This window comes from Malaclemys terrapin, chromosome 4 (assembly GCF_027887155.1).
Source record: "Malaclemys terrapin pileata isolate rMalTer1 chromosome 4, rMalTer1.hap1, whole genome shotgun sequence".
Classification (NCBI taxonomy): domain Eukaryota; kingdom Metazoa; phylum Chordata; order Testudines; family Emydidae; genus Malaclemys; species Malaclemys terrapin.
In genome coordinates this window covers 53,330,248-53,345,517 of record NC_071508.1, presented here as the reverse complement: position 1 = coordinate 53,345,517, position 15,270 = coordinate 53,330,248, and the positions used below count along the sequence as shown (strand labels likewise).

Sequence of the window (15,270 nt, the reverse complement as noted above, 5' to 3'; positions counted from 1 at the left end):
TTCAGACGTTTTAATCTGGCCCTCGAGCTCCCACCGGAGAGCAAGGTCGGGGCTTGCCCTGTTCCGCATGTGCCGTGGCTCACAGAAGCAGCAGCATGTCCCTCCTCCAGCTCCTACGTGTAGGAGCAGCCAGGGGGTTCCACACGCTGCCACCCCCAGAGCTCCCACCAGGGGTGGTGCCTGTGGACAGGACAGCGCTCAGAGCCACCAGGCCAGAGCCTGCACTTCTGACCCCCTCCCAACCCCCTGCCCCAGCCCTGATCCCCCTTCCCACCCTCCAAACCCCTCAGTCCCAGCCCAAAGCACTCTCCTGCACCCCAAACCCCTCATCCCCAGCCCAGAATCTGCATCCCCAGCCAGAGCCCCCACCCCCACCCCAGTCCCCTGCTCCAGGCTGGCGCCCCCTCCCACACCCGGAACTCATTTCTGGCCCCACCCCAGAGCCCACACCCCCTCCCACACCCTAACCCCTAATTTCATGAGCATTCATGACCCTCCATACAGTTTCCATACCCAGATGTGGACAAAAAAATTTGTCCACCCCTGCCTTAGAACAAATTTTCAAACTGTGGCTATAGGATCTTTGCTGGTCACATGCTCCTGGCTCTCCTCATTTCCAACTGCTAACACACATTAAAAACGGAGCAAAGCACATTTTCTTATTTCTCCTCCTCCATATAAGCAATTGCTGCAGTCGTCACAAGAATAGTATTTGATCAGCAGTCACAGAGGAGGTGATCCACATAATTGTGAATGTGGGGAGAGGTGGTCCTCAAGACTCTCTCTCTCAAGATGCGATCCACCTTACGACAAAGCTGGAGAACCCCTACTTTTAGCCAAATCTCTACGATTGTAGTCTCAGACTCAAGAAACAAATGTGCAACCGTGAGAAGAATATATCTGCAAGAAATTAGTATCCACTTTTCAGGGTATATGAAACTTTACTAGAGAGATATATCATGAACCAAACATGGCCCATACACTAGTTACTGAAAAAAACCTTTAGCAAACCACAATGGGTTCTAGTAGTTGGAGATGGAATACACATCTATGCACATCTGTCTAATATGTAGGCAGCTCAGAAGAGCACTAAGGGCACCTCCGCAGTGGACTCAGATTCCAATTCTACCACCACCTACTCCCTCTAAATTAATCAAGCTCATACCAAGGGATCTGTTAAACCTGAACAAAATTATACTATTGAACTAAGAGTTTCCTCAAGAACACGACTCTTATGGACATGGTCCATGGCAGTGTGTTTTTAGAAGACAAAGTTTGGCAACCCTGTCTGTTTCATGTTTCATTTATTTTTGGGAACATTGAAAGTTGTGATACTTGCAAGAAAAGAAAAACTCAAAGGCACACCAACTTGTGCTGAACATTTATTTTCATGCTCTTACACAAATAAAATGCTTGCAGCAAAATGTATTTCATGGCAGGTTAAATCCTATACCCCTCGCAGCACATTCACAAATGGCTCTGAGGAGCTCTGCACAGATAAGTCTTCCACCAGTGTGTTCTATTGCTGTTTCTATACTTCAGGGTTGCAGTAAATGTTTGTAAATGACTGTAAATGTTTGCACCCGAAACAGGGTTTGGGCAATAAGGTCCCGGTACTCACAGTTCAGGAGGCCCCCATAGGTTTGGGGTCTGCAGCACACATAGGACACAGTCTCCTTAAGCATACTCTACTAATCCTATCCCCTTCAGGAGAGGTGAACATGTTTATCTAGTACCAGAGGGGTAGCCGTGTTAGTCTGAATCTGTAAAAAGCAACAGAGGGTCCTGTGGCACCTTTAAGACTAACAGAAGTATTGGGAGCATAAGCTTTCGTAGGTAAGAACCTCACTTCTTCAGATGCAAGTAATGGAAATCTCCAGGTGGAGAAGTGAGGTTCTTACCCACGAAAGCTTATGCTCCCAATACTTCTGTTAGTCTTAAAGGTGCCACAGGACCCTCTGTTGCTTTTTACATGTTTATCTAGATTCCAGGCTTTTCTTTGCTCACAAGATATGACTGTAAATGTTTTTCTAGAAATTAAGTTTATTGCCCTGAAACTATTGTTTTCATTAATGTGGGAGAACCCCAAAAGGGAGGGCAAGTAGGAGCCATACCTTGATAATTTGCTGAATATGCACTATAAAAGACAATGGGTCATATTCTAATCTAATCCATTACATCAGTGTAAATCCAGAGTAACTCTACAACAGTCAATGGAGTTACTGTGGATTTTCAGTGGTGTAACCTGCACAAGATTTTCAGAGTCCACTGGAAAGAGTTTATTACATCAGAAATTCTAAGCAAAGCACACTAACTTAAAGCATCAGACATGACAAGATAACTGACATATTTAAGATAAGTGGTAACATGGACATACCCTCAAAAGAGGGAGGGCAACCAAAGCTTGGATGGGGAACCTTTTTTCTATAAGGGACCATTGACCCACAGAAAAAAGTGTGTGTGTGTGTGGGTGCAGAGGCTCCAGGCTTCCCGCCACACCAGGGCAAGCCGGTGCTCAGCTCCATCCCCATGTGTGGGGGGGGGGGGGGGGAGAGGGGTGAGCTGTGAAAGCTTAGGGCTTCCCCTAGGCTCCGAGGTGGGGCCAGAAATGTGGGGTTCAGGGTGCGGTAGGGGGCTCCAGGCTGGGGTGCAGGAGGGGATGAGGGCTCTGGGGTGGTGCTGGGGATGTGGGGTGGAGAAGGGGGGGGTCCAGACTGGGGCCAAGTTTGGAGTGCCGGAGTGGGCTGAGGGTTGGGGTGTGGGGTCTGGAAGTTAGGGTGTGGGATGGATCTCAGGACTGGGGTGGGGGTTGGGGTGTGGGCTGCGGGCTGCAGGTTCCAGGAGGCTCAGGGCTGGGGCACAGGGTTGGGGTGCAGGAGGGGGACAAGCTGCAGGTTCCAGGAGGCTCAGGGCAGGGGGTGGGGTGCAGGAGGGGGTTCCGACCTGGGAAAGGGGGTTCAGGGGGTGGGCTCCGGCCAGCTGGCACTTACCTCAGGCAGCTCCCAGTCGGTGGTGCAGCAGGGCTAAGGGAGGCTCCCTGCCTATCGTGGCTCCACACTGCTCCCAGAAGCGGCCAGCATGTCCAGCCCCTAGACGGAGGTGCAGCCAGGCGGCTCTGCGTGGTGCACACTGCCCACACCCGTAGGCACTGCCCCTGCAGCTCCCATTGGCCGCGTTCCCAGCCAATGGGAGCTGCGGAAGCAACACTCAGGGTAGGGGTAGCACACAGAGCTTCCCCGATCGCACCTACGTCTTGGGGCCACAGGGACATGCCAACCACTTCCCAGAGCTGCAACCAGACTTTTAGTGGCCTGGCAATCGTGGTTTCCCCCTGCAGAAGGTTGAGAAGTGAGGCTCAGGGCTTCTGGCCCGCAGCACGGAGACTTGCCATGGACCAGCTGACATTAGGCAGCGGTTCAGATCCATCCTGCGGGCCGTAGTTTTCCCACCCTGACCTCAAGAAACATTATTAAGAGCAATAAAGAAGCTAAATCCATCAACATGACACTCTGAAACCTGGACAGACCTGCACAAGACCAAAATAAGTGGCAGAAACAGATAGACACCCTATGCACCTGAGGGTGCAGGAGGATAAAGAAAAGAAAGGACCGAGTTCACAGGAAATTTATCATTAGGGCTGGATTGATGCTTAGGCACATGCCTTCCACTCCCTCTTGTGTCATGTCATGCGAGACATGGGAATGTAAGGTTTTGTTTAAAAGCAAAATGATGTTTTTAGTCCTCACAGTTGTTGGTTTTTTTAAAAAAGCAGCTTGATAACTTGACAAGTGTAATCAATGCATTTTGCAAACAGCCTAATACAGCTGAGAGATGCAAGCTGTTCTAACCATCTTACGGGGGTGTTGATTCTGAAGCCCAATGGAGCAGAAGGTCTGCTCCATCCCAGGAGAGGAACTGGGATGCAGGAGAGGTGGTGGGTGGATGAAAGGGATTCTCACAGCCACTGCAGTTCATGCAGAGTTCTCCCTCTAGGTGAGCAGGAGGTGAAGATAGAACGAAAGTTTGGGAAGGAGGGAGGCCCCAGTTTTCTCAAAGAGGAGTGATGGGCTCCTCACCCACTCAGCAGACTGTTCCTGTGATTGGCCAATACCACTGCTGCCCAAGCAGGGGACAAGGCCATGAGGGGAGTGTACTTAGGGTCTTAAGTTATTCTAATATAGCTCTGCCATGTAGAATATTATTGTATGCAAACATTAGCATAAGGATATGTTAATACCACCATTTAGATTCCCCCCTAAACCTTTTCCATAATTTGTGTACCACACAAACGCAGTGCAACTTATTGTTCTTCAACTCAAGATCACACACAGTCTGAATCCTTTCTTGCTGATCTTATGAAGGTGGCTATGTGCACTGCATCCAGTTAAAACACTGCTTACATTTCTACAGCTTAGTGCTAACACACCACTTTCCCTTTCTGGTATTCTGAGATGAGCAAAATATGCTACTAAAAACAGACTCATAACAGATTAAAAAGAAACACCAAGATTTTCCTAATTCATTATTCCAGTTTCTCTCAAACAGAATCAGCTTAAAGAACATGACTTAGTTTAAATTTCACCCATTGCTGGCAAGAGCTGGGATTTGACAATAGCAAATGTTCGTGAAATATGCATTAGCTTTTAGTATTGAAATTTTGCCAGTGCCAGGTGATTAAACCAACTGCATAAAAGATAGTTTTTGCTTTAACTCTGAAGTTTAAGTTCCTTTGGGCACATCACTTAGCTGCATATTTACAAACTTCAGGGTTATTCATTCATAATAAACATTGCAAGCAATGTAAACTTTACTTTCTTGAAATATAAAAAGTGGTAATCAAATAACACTGAGTTTATTTGTAAATCAGGACAAAACCAGCCTGACTTAGATTTGTTTATTGTACTGTGAAATAGTCAGTATATATTAGAGACAAAGTATACATGACTTCTAAGACAGAGAAAAAAATAAATTGATGTTTTAAAGTTTTACTCAATATTGATCAGAAGAATCTTCCGCTGGAAGGCATTCAGCACAAAAGCTCTGCTTCTACAATTACAGAACATGGAAGAATACAAGATGTTCTGAATCCAACAAGCCACATACCTAAAATTTAATTGTAAAAGCTCTGAAAAGACTATCTGGAAAGTTTATAAACTCGTTTTCTTCTGAGACAGATTGATTTTATCTCCAAGACTTAGGGCCATTCCCTGTAAGGAAATAAAAAAGGAAAGATGTTCACACCTTGGATATTTCATAAAATTACTATCATCTCAACACCCCCAACAAAAAAAAACCCCAAAACACCACCACCTCTCTGTTATTAGTATTAACCTACAGTTCAGTATATAAAATTCATGAAACTAATTACATGGAAAAGAAAATATTTCTAATTGAACAATGACAACATTTTATTTATTTGTAGCTACAGTTCAGTACGTAGTTTCCAAAAAGCATGAATAAGCTAGATTTGCATATAATATCTTGCTGAAATAATGAACTGTAAATAGACTATATTTTTTGCTACTAGAAAGTTGTAACATCACCCCAAAAAAGAGTCAAGAATTTTAACCCCTTGACGTTGCACCATTTTAAAATGCAGTCAGTCCAGCAGTTACAAAGGTCAGTCCAAATGGCAGTAATTGAAATTAGAGTGTTGGAAAAGCTCAACACTATCATAATACATACAAAATAATAATTATAAATAGAGACACCAGCTCTCAACATGCTAAGCCCCCCAAAATCTTTTCCACCTCCATAAAAAATGAGACTAGCCCAAAAACAGAATGTGTGTGTGTGTTTTAGGGTCTCAGTAAAACTAACAAAAGTAAGGAAATTCAAAGTTCCAGCTGCTACTCAATCAATAGTGAATTACTCCCTAGGTTAGACCAAGTCTCAGATTTAACTGAACTTAGTGTCTTATGTAGGAGTTCCATTGTAAACATACTACCCACTTATATCAAAACCATTTCAAAAGTCTTCCAACAGCATCATGTAAAGTAAATGGTTCTTTTGAATCCAAAAGTCCTAAAGGAACCCTTATAATAAGCTATGTAATATACTTCTAGTTATACATTAGTTTCTTCTTTATTCAAGGTTATGTTTTCTAAGGACCAAGAAATTCCCACAAATTTTTTTTTTTTTTTTTTGCAAGTGAGAATATAAGTAGACTTCTTTTATATACACAGCAAATACATAGACGACCATAAGAATGGCCATACTGGACCAGACCAACGGTCCATCTAGCCCAGTATCCTGTCTTCTGACACCAGCCAGTGCCAGATACTTCTGATGAAATGAACAGACAAGGGCAATTATTGAGTAATGCAACTGTCATCGAGACCGTTTCTGCCAATCAGAGGTTTAGGGACACCCAGAACATGAGGTTGCATCCTTGACCATCTTGGATAATAGTCACTGATGGACCTGTCCTCCAGGAAATTATCTAATTCATACTTTTGGCCTTCACAACATCCCCTGGCACATTGACAATGCATTGTGTGAAGAAGTACTACCTTATGTTAGTTTTAAACCCACTGCTTACTAATTTCATTGGGTGATGCTTGAGTCATGTGTTATGTGAAGGGGTAAATATCCCTTCCTATTCACTTTCTCCCACCATTCCTGATTTTATAGACCTCTATCATATCCTTCCTTAGTTGTCTCTTTTGTAAGCTGAACAGTCTCAGCCTTTTTAATGTCTCCTGTGATGGAAGCTGTTCCATACCCCTAATGGTTTTTGTTGCTCTTCTGTATACCTTTTCCAATTCTAATATCTTTTTTGAGATGGGGTGGCCAGAACAGAATGCCATGGCATATTATGAATTTATATAGTGGCATTATGATACTGTCTGTCTTATTATCTATCCCTTTCTTAATGGTTCCTAACATTGTTAGGTTTTTTTTTTTTTTTTTAAATAGAATCCTTTATTCCAACATGAGATGAAAATTACAATGGTTGTTTCAACACTGAGAAACAGCATGAGGGGCATGTTGGTGGTATATTATATTTTTTAATAACAAAAGAACATAGGTCTGCAAATGGGATTTGTTAATACAGCAAAATCTTGGACTATAATAATGCACTGCTGTATGAGGCACGTTAATTTGGTTTAAGGTACCCTGTTCCACCTAATTGTGAACTGCTCTCCCCCCCAAATAAAAAATAAATAAATCAACAATTGTGCTGTATAAGGGGAGTGGAGATTAAAGCTTTTCATTCAGAAAACCTAGTTTTAAAATTGAGACAGGGATTTCCTTCGCCTTTCCTGATAGTTGCGAATCTAATTAACAATACTAAAAATTAACCATAAACTACAATGCAAGCTCTGCAAATGTTTATAGAACTCATAATAAAAATGATAGAGACAAAGCTTTAAAAAAACCCATCATTCATTACCTGACTCTTTGCACGAATTCGTATATGGCCAGTGACAGGAGCATCTGGTCCAAGATGAATTGGCTTTTCAATGCTGACGTTTGCAAGTGCATCTTCTCCAAATATGGAACGCGCATACAGATTGGCAGCCATAAAGCCACAGTAACCAGAAAGTGCCTAGAGAAAGAACACTTAAATTTAACTCTTTACAAAAGGCTAATGGTCCTTTAACAGACACATTTTGTTCCATATTAATTACAACTCAGTAGGTTTTTATATTTAAAACCTATCCTTCTAAATACAGTTTTTTGTAAGATACCTGAACTCTGGTTCTGAAGGAAACATTAATAGATCTTTCTAAAATGAAAGCTGACAGAGATTTAATCAAGTCATTTCAACAAGATATAACTGGCATTTTCAGGCTCTGAAGTAATGCATAGCAAAAAGGCTTTAAGAAAGATTAATTCCTACTGAAAGGAAGGAAGGAAGTCTTGACCTATTGAAAAAAAATTGTGCTGACCATTCTGAAGCAGATATGTTGACATTTTATTAACTGCTTCTTGCTCAGCTAAAGCAAGAAAGTGGTTGAAAATTACTCAGTTAACATGAATTTCCTTTTAGCTTTCTTAGAGCATACATTTCAAAAGTATATTAAATACTAAAGAATACTAAAATCTTCCAGACTAAACAAAGATCTATATAATTGGTGGAGGTTTATAAATTTAGAAACTAGACCAGGTAAATAGTCTAAAGAACACAAATTCCAAAAAGGGCACCAGAAAATACTATTCTATATAGGTTCCTATACTACGCTCATCATCATTAGCATCTGAGTGCCTTCCAGTAGTGAATTAATCAACTGGACTACACATCTGTGGTTTGTTTGTCTGTTTTCTCATCTTCTCTCTAGAGGGAGAAGTGTGCGCAGGAGTGTGTCTGTTTGGTAATGTGTGTTTTTATTTTGAATTTTTTAAATATATAAATATATCTGATGTGAGTTTTAAGAAACTTATCCTATGCAACATGTGGCTTGCAAAGTTAGAATAACTCTACATTATTCAAAAAGTGAAATCAATGCCCAAGAAGAATTCAAGAGGGAGAAAAAAATATGCTATATTTTGGTATCCAAATCTATTTATACTCGCACAGTAATTTTACTCTAGTTTAAAAAGTACTTGAAGAATTTTCAGCAAGTATCTTACCTTCTCTGGGGTAAGGCATTTCATGTTGGTTGATTTTAGTATGTGCTGTAAGTATTCATTTAGATCAATGATGTTTGTATTAACTGTAACCTTCAAGAAAGAAAGAACAAGGTGTGACCATTTTCATCAGCTTCTCTGACACGTTTTAAATCTTTTTGTTCTAGGACTATGGAAAAGAAAGTGTTACTGTCAGTTATCCTGTAGTACCATACTGTACTTGTTGATGGCTGTAAGACCTTTTTATATTGGAGAATCTTACAAAACAGTTTAATCTTCCACCATCCAGTGGTTAAGTGGGGATAGCCTCTTACTTTCTACCATATATTTAAATATCAGTCAGAATAAGTGTACACCATATGTTGCTAAACATGTGGAAAGGGTCTTTATCATGAATGGCTACTTCAAGTCTAGTTACAGCCTAAATGTTTACATTTGAATTACCACACCAGAACAAGTCAAAGATACATGTAGTCCAGTAGCTTTTCTCTGACTGACCAATGCTAGTGTTTACTTCACCCTCCAATGAAATACAGCCACCTCTTGAAAAAAGCAGCCGTTCAATAGCCTACTATGATACTGTTCAACACTGTACAATGATACTGTGACAGTTAGGACAGAAAGTGAAGAAGAGTATTGTATCCAGTTGAAACTGCAAGAGACATTTAGATAGGATGATCGTAATTAGGGTGACCAGATGTCCTGATTTTATAGAGAGAGTCCCAATATTGGGGCTTTTTTTTTTTTTTTAATATAGGCACCTATTACCCCCTACACACTGTCCCAATTTTTCATACTTGCTATCTGGTCACCCTAATCGTAATTAGAGCAGGAACTTGGAAAAGACACAAAAACTTATACTCTTAAAGTGGCACTGGAACTTTAATGACTACAAGTGGTCAGGACCTGTTTCATATGTCTGAAAGGGAAGGGGGGCTTTAGGTGTTTACTTTAAACTCCTTGGGAGAAGTGGTTTACTCTGCTAATTGGCCAGCAAAAGCCTGGGTCAGGCAGAACTGCATGGAGGTCAGATTACTGCAAGAAAGGTAGTGTGGAGCAGTGAGAGTGATTGTGCATGAATGTGTGTGCATCTATTTTTCCTTTTTTCATTGCTAGAAACTTTCCCATGCCAGAATCAAACTGCCTTTGCTATATCTCATATTGTGAAGATCCAGGATTACTCGAGGCTCAAGACCCAGGGAAGGAATTCTCAGACAAACTGGATGATGAAGTCAAGGGGCGTGAGGAAGGGAAAAGACACAGGTACGGAAGGCTCTACTGCCTCACTATTCCAGGAAGCACACCACACAGCCTCCTCTCAAAGATCTTTTTACGATGGCTGACCTAGTACATCAAAGCTTACATAAAAAATTATGACCTTAGCTCAAACCTTGCCCAAAAAATCCAGGTATCTGCTGAAAAGCAGCGCCCAAGGAAAAGGGTGCAGCTGGCACAAACAGCCAACCATAGGAACCAGTCCCTTTGAAGTTGCTCTTGGGCCAGCTCAACCACTGCCTGTGCTAACAGAAGAGGGCTACAGATCTATCATTTGGACTCAGGGAGCTCCCAGCCCCGGTGTTTAGACTCTTATTACCAGACAGAAGAAATCTAGAGGGAGTAGGGGAAAAAGAAAAAAAATCTGCCTGAAAAGTATGTTAGCATTCATTTTAGTTGGGTACAATTGTAATTTGTTGTATTACAGACTGAGATTGTACGCATTTTTTCTATTTAATGACCCTAATGAGCTGCCCAATTTGATGTGCGTATCACATGCAAATTACTTCCACACTTTGACAGGGTTACTGGCCTGTTGGATATACGGGAAGCAGTAAACAGGATATATTTTGATCTAAGCAAGGCTTTTGATTACAGTCCCACGTGACATTCCCACAAGCAATCTATGGAAATGCATTCAAGATTAAAATTATAAAGTGGTTTGAAAATTATTCTCAAAAAGTAGTTATTGGGAGGACAAGTCTAGGTGGTCCTACAGGGACCAGTCCTGTGTCCAGTACTAGTCAATATTTTCATTAATAACTTGAATAATGGAGTGGAGAATATCCTTATAAAATAGGCAGGGAGGGGTTGAAAACACTTTGGAGAACAGCATTAGAATTCAAAACTGCCTCAAAAAAAAAAAAAAAAAAAAAAAAAAAAAAAAAAGGGAAAATTGGTCTGAAACCAACACTATGAAATTCAATAAAGACAAGTGCAAAGTACTTCACTTAGGAAGGAAAAAATCAAATGCACAACTACAAAACGGGGAATAACTGACTAGGCAGTAATACTGCGAAAAAGAATCTGGGGGCTATAGTGGATTACAAATTGAATATGAGTCAACAATGTGATGCCCCCGCAAAAAAGACTAATATTCTTGGGCGCATTAACAGGAGTGTCATATGTAAGACAAAGGAGGTAACTGTCCCACTCCACTCGGCAACGGTGAGGCCTTACCTAGAGTACTTCACCCAATTCTGGGTGCCACACTTTAGAAAAGATGTGATCAAACAGAGGACAGCAGCAAAAATGATAAAAGATTTAGAAAATCTGACCTATAAGGAAAAGTTGAACAAACTGGGTATGTTTAATCTTGAGAAAAGAAGACTGTGGGGAGACCTGATACTCTTCAAATATGTTAAGGGCTGCTATAAAAAAAAAAAAAAAAGATTGTAATCTACTGTTCTCCATGTCCACAGAAGGTAGAACAAGAAGTTATGAACTTAATCTACAACAAGGGAGATTTAAGTTAGATATTAAGAAAACTTTCTTACTATAACTGTAGTTAAGCTCTGAAATAGGGTTCCAGGCGAGGTTGTGGAAACCACATCACTGGAGACTTTTAAGAATTGGTTGGACAAACACCTATCATGAATGGTCTAGATTTCCTTGTTCCTGCCTCAGCGTAGATGCCTGGAATTGATGACTTCTTGAGGTCCCTTCCAGCCCTACGTTTCTACGATTCTCTGAAACCTGAAAGACGCTGAGCTTGTAAAGATTTCTGCAATGTCCACAAGAATAAGTGACAGGCTTCAAACACTGTACTGCACCTCCTCTGAGTCAATTTGTGTGGCTGCAATTGAGCCTCCCTTGGACTGGAGGTAAAGCTCTACATGCGCCTCAGACATAAAGCAAGGCCCAGCTTCAGTAAACAAGTGACAGGAAATCAACAGAAGTATCAGACTTTTAAAACCAATGATCTACATATTTTACAGCTTGGAGACTTCCTTTCATATCCTGGAGCAGCTTTTCAAAAGACAACGGTACACTAACTTATATAGGGCAAGCTATCTACAGAATGGAGACAGCTGCAATCTTCTAGTTTTAAAATGAAGCTTGGGTTATGTAAAATAACCAATGTGTTACAGAAGCACCTACAGTAACCAAAATCGTTTTTCAGTGATGGTTTTAGTTGAAAACTGTTGAGATAAGGTACTAGTGTAAAGCTAGGTAACAATGGCAAATAGATCATCATCAAAAGAACTAACTTTGTTTTCCCATTCAAATTCTGCCCACATCTGGCGGAACTCTGCATCAGTACAAGCAGCAGGCTGGATGTAATCCATGATGTCAATGTGAATATCACTGAGGACAACACAGTTTCGGTCACTGGCTGCTCCAGATACATCATACACTGCAAACAAGAAACACAAACCACAGGTTTACAAATTGAAAGTGGCTACAGAATTGTCAACACAAAATGAGTGTTCAATTGTGATTTGTCAGTACAACCAACACATGTTGGTCTCGGTCCTTCTAGTGGCTGGATCCCAGAGGTTTAAAAGTCTCCTACAGCCTTTGAATTAACAGATATGGGTCTTTTTAGCTCAGGCAGAAGAGGCTCACGCTTTTAGATCCAAAGAGACTTAGGTTCAATCCCCACTACTGACCACCCACAGGCATTGCGTTACACCAGCATGCTTTTAAAAAAATATTATATATAAAAATAAAAATTACATTCATAATGAACTTTTTTAAAATCCAGCAATAAAATATTCTCATATTGTAGAACATTTCACTTATCTTCCAGCATTACATTTTTTTTTAAATAATTCTACTTCTCCACAGAAAGTTCAATATTCTACTTTTTTTTAAGGTTGCACACAGAATTGTCTACTTACCAATATTACCAAAAATGATTCCATTTTCTGTTGAAGCTACTTTGACGTTAGCCTTAATGTTTGCAAAATCATGAGGAGCAAGCGTCAAAGGAGATGGTTTTTCCACTAATTTCAAGTCACCTGTTTAAAAAAATTTTGAAAGAAAAGTTTACAAATAGACAAGAGATAAAGTCCAATTAAAATCAGTTTCAGGACACAGCAGATTACCACTTCTGATCTGAATTCTAAAATCTTACCAAAATTACAATGAAGTCAATAAATTCTAAAACATTGAACCAACATATTTGAAAGCTGAAGCACTAATGAAATTTACACATTCATTAAAACATTAATGGGCTGATTCAAAGCCCACTGAAGAAGTCAAATGGTGCTGGGCTTTGGCCCCTGGGCAGGGAGGGGGGCACTTGGGCATAGGCACAGTTTGACTTCTATTTTGGGGAGTGGGCAGGGCCCACCAGAGCTCGGGCCAGCTCCGCATGGTGGGGCATGGGAATGGAGCACCACCTCCACCCCGACTCACCTCAGCAGGCCACCCAGCCTGTCTAGGTGGGTGGTTGTGCAACCAAATATTGTAACTCAAAGAGGGGGAGCTCAGCTCAAAAAGTTTGAAAACCACTCAGGGTGCAGGGAGGGGCTAACTAGGGACTGTGTGCAAGCAGGGGTATAGCTCAGGGTGCAGGGAAAGGGTAGATGGGGCTGTGTGCAGGCAGGGGGGTAGTTCAGGGTGCATGAAAAGGGGCAGATAGGGGCTGTTTGCCCGGAGGGCCTTTCCCTTCAGTTACTGCTCCCCTAGGGCTCTGCCAGCCATGGAGCCGGGTCAACCGCCCAGGTGGCTCTTACTGGCTGCAGGAGCAGTCAAAGGGGGCTGGGAGCTGAGGAGCAGCTGCAGCCCCAGTAACCAGCAAGAGGAGGAGATGGGGGAGTGCCGTGGCTGCCTGCTCCATGGCACAAGCCAGAGCAGCAGCCATCCTGCACTGCTGCTTCTTGACTCTGACCTGGCCAGGTGGTGGGAGAGAAGGAGGAAGTGGGGAGGCGTGGAGCTGCTCCTGGGACTGCCCTGCTCTGGCATTGCAGTTGCGGGTGGGGGCAAGGCCCCCCATGCACCCTCCAACGCTGCCCATGGGCTTGGGGCTTCTGCCCTGCAGGGTATCGGGGCTTGTGAAGCCCCGGTTTGAACCACTGGTCTATAATATCAACATATTAAATGTATAAAACTGATGTGAAGAAAAATAAAGACAGAAAAAAGCTTCTTTGACACACACACTGCAGCCTCCATGTGAAATTCAAGTCCTGGGCCCATTCTGATTTTTTCCCCCCCCCTCAAATTTTAGTCTGAATTTAGTGCTTATGAAAGGTGATGGAATCGCCTAGGTCCCTTATTCATCCACAGAGCAGATAAAACATGTGCAGCAGCAGCCCAAGTTTCCCCACGCTGCCGTGGCAACTTGCTTCAACCCTGACTGCGAAGCAAGCACAGAAAGACGACTGCCCAGAAGCTGATTATAGCTCCCCAATTCTCTGCTCCAGTTCTGGCCCAGAGGCAGGATAAAGCAGCCTTGGGGCTGCTCTATCATGCATTGTGGTCAACATTCCCGAAGGGAACCTATCAGCTGAGCAGAGCTGCAGCATGATGCTCTTCAGCCACTCCTCCTACCCATCTAGACACACTCCTGAACGCTTTTTGTACTTGGAGCTGGGAGGGAAAAGGGTTCAGGAGCCAGCTAGACTGGCTTTATGTATGTTCACTGGGGACTCCCCCATGCTGGCAATGTTGGGGCTGGATTCGGTCTCCTTTGCACCATGGGAGCAGCACAAACAGAACGTGGCAGATCAGAGGAACTGCTAATGTTTCTGGAGGGAAAAAACTAATAAAAAATTAAGCTATTTTTCTAACTAAAGGGTGACAAAAATAAGTGTGAAACCAGATTAAGAAATATTTTGCGTAAAGGCACATGATCACATTATCAGTACCAGCAGAAGAAAGTTCACTTACTCCATGAAAAATCAATTATTTAAAAGGCATTTTAAAATACCTTTTAAGATAAGTAGTCAGTTTTATTAAACAATTCTTTAGGCATTTATAATATGAGATGCAATTTCTTGTACTTCAACAATGTCCACTGCTTAATTTCAGACCTAAGTATATCAACAAATATTCTTGTTGCACTAGATTATTCCTTACCTAGTGTGGCTAGTTCTAATGTGCAGTTCTGCAAAGTATCACTGGTCTGGTTTACTACAAGCACATCCAATACAATATCATACTGGTTGACATGAACATATGCTTCTGCATAGACAGGATCTGAGAAACCTGTCAACTGAGTAACCTGTCAAGGAAAGAAGATTAATACAAATTGTTGAAGTATCTTTCCCCATTGTCAGTTTAAAATGTTGAACATGGTCACACAAGTGTAGAGAAGGAATGAAAACAATAGAAAAAGAGAAAAATATTTGCTAAGACAGATGAGACTGGTAGTTTAAGACAAAATTGCAAATTAAACAAGAGATCTGTACAAAGAAGAGCTTTAGTTTCGTACTATTAGCTTATTGTGTTTGTATTTAAACCCCTGCCCCTGAA

At 41.9% G+C, this 15,270-nt stretch overlaps 1 protein-coding gene across 2 annotated transcripts in view; it reads right to left on the bottom strand.

Moving 5' to 3' along the window:
• Positions 1-4,879: 4,879 nt before the first annotated feature.
• COPB1 (COPI coat complex subunit beta 1) overlaps positions 4,880-15,270 on the bottom strand; it is a 37,182-nt gene continuing 26,791 nt past the window's right edge. For both annotated transcript variants that reach the window (XM_054025883.1, XM_054025884.1), the window contains exons 17-22: positions 14,875-15,019; positions 12,693-12,812; positions 12,060-12,205; positions 8,578-8,667; positions 7,397-7,552; positions 4,880-5,207 (exon numbers count right to left, since the gene is read on the bottom strand). In XM_054025883.1, the coding sequence (XP_053881858.1) occupies positions 5,148-5,207; positions 7,397-7,552; positions 8,578-8,667; positions 12,060-12,205; positions 12,693-12,812; positions 14,875-15,019 (717 nt within the window). In that variant the 3' untranslated portion in view covers positions 4,880-5,147. The remainder of the gene's footprint in view (positions 5,208-7,396; positions 7,553-8,577; positions 8,668-12,059; positions 12,206-12,692; positions 12,813-14,874; positions 15,020-15,270) is intronic.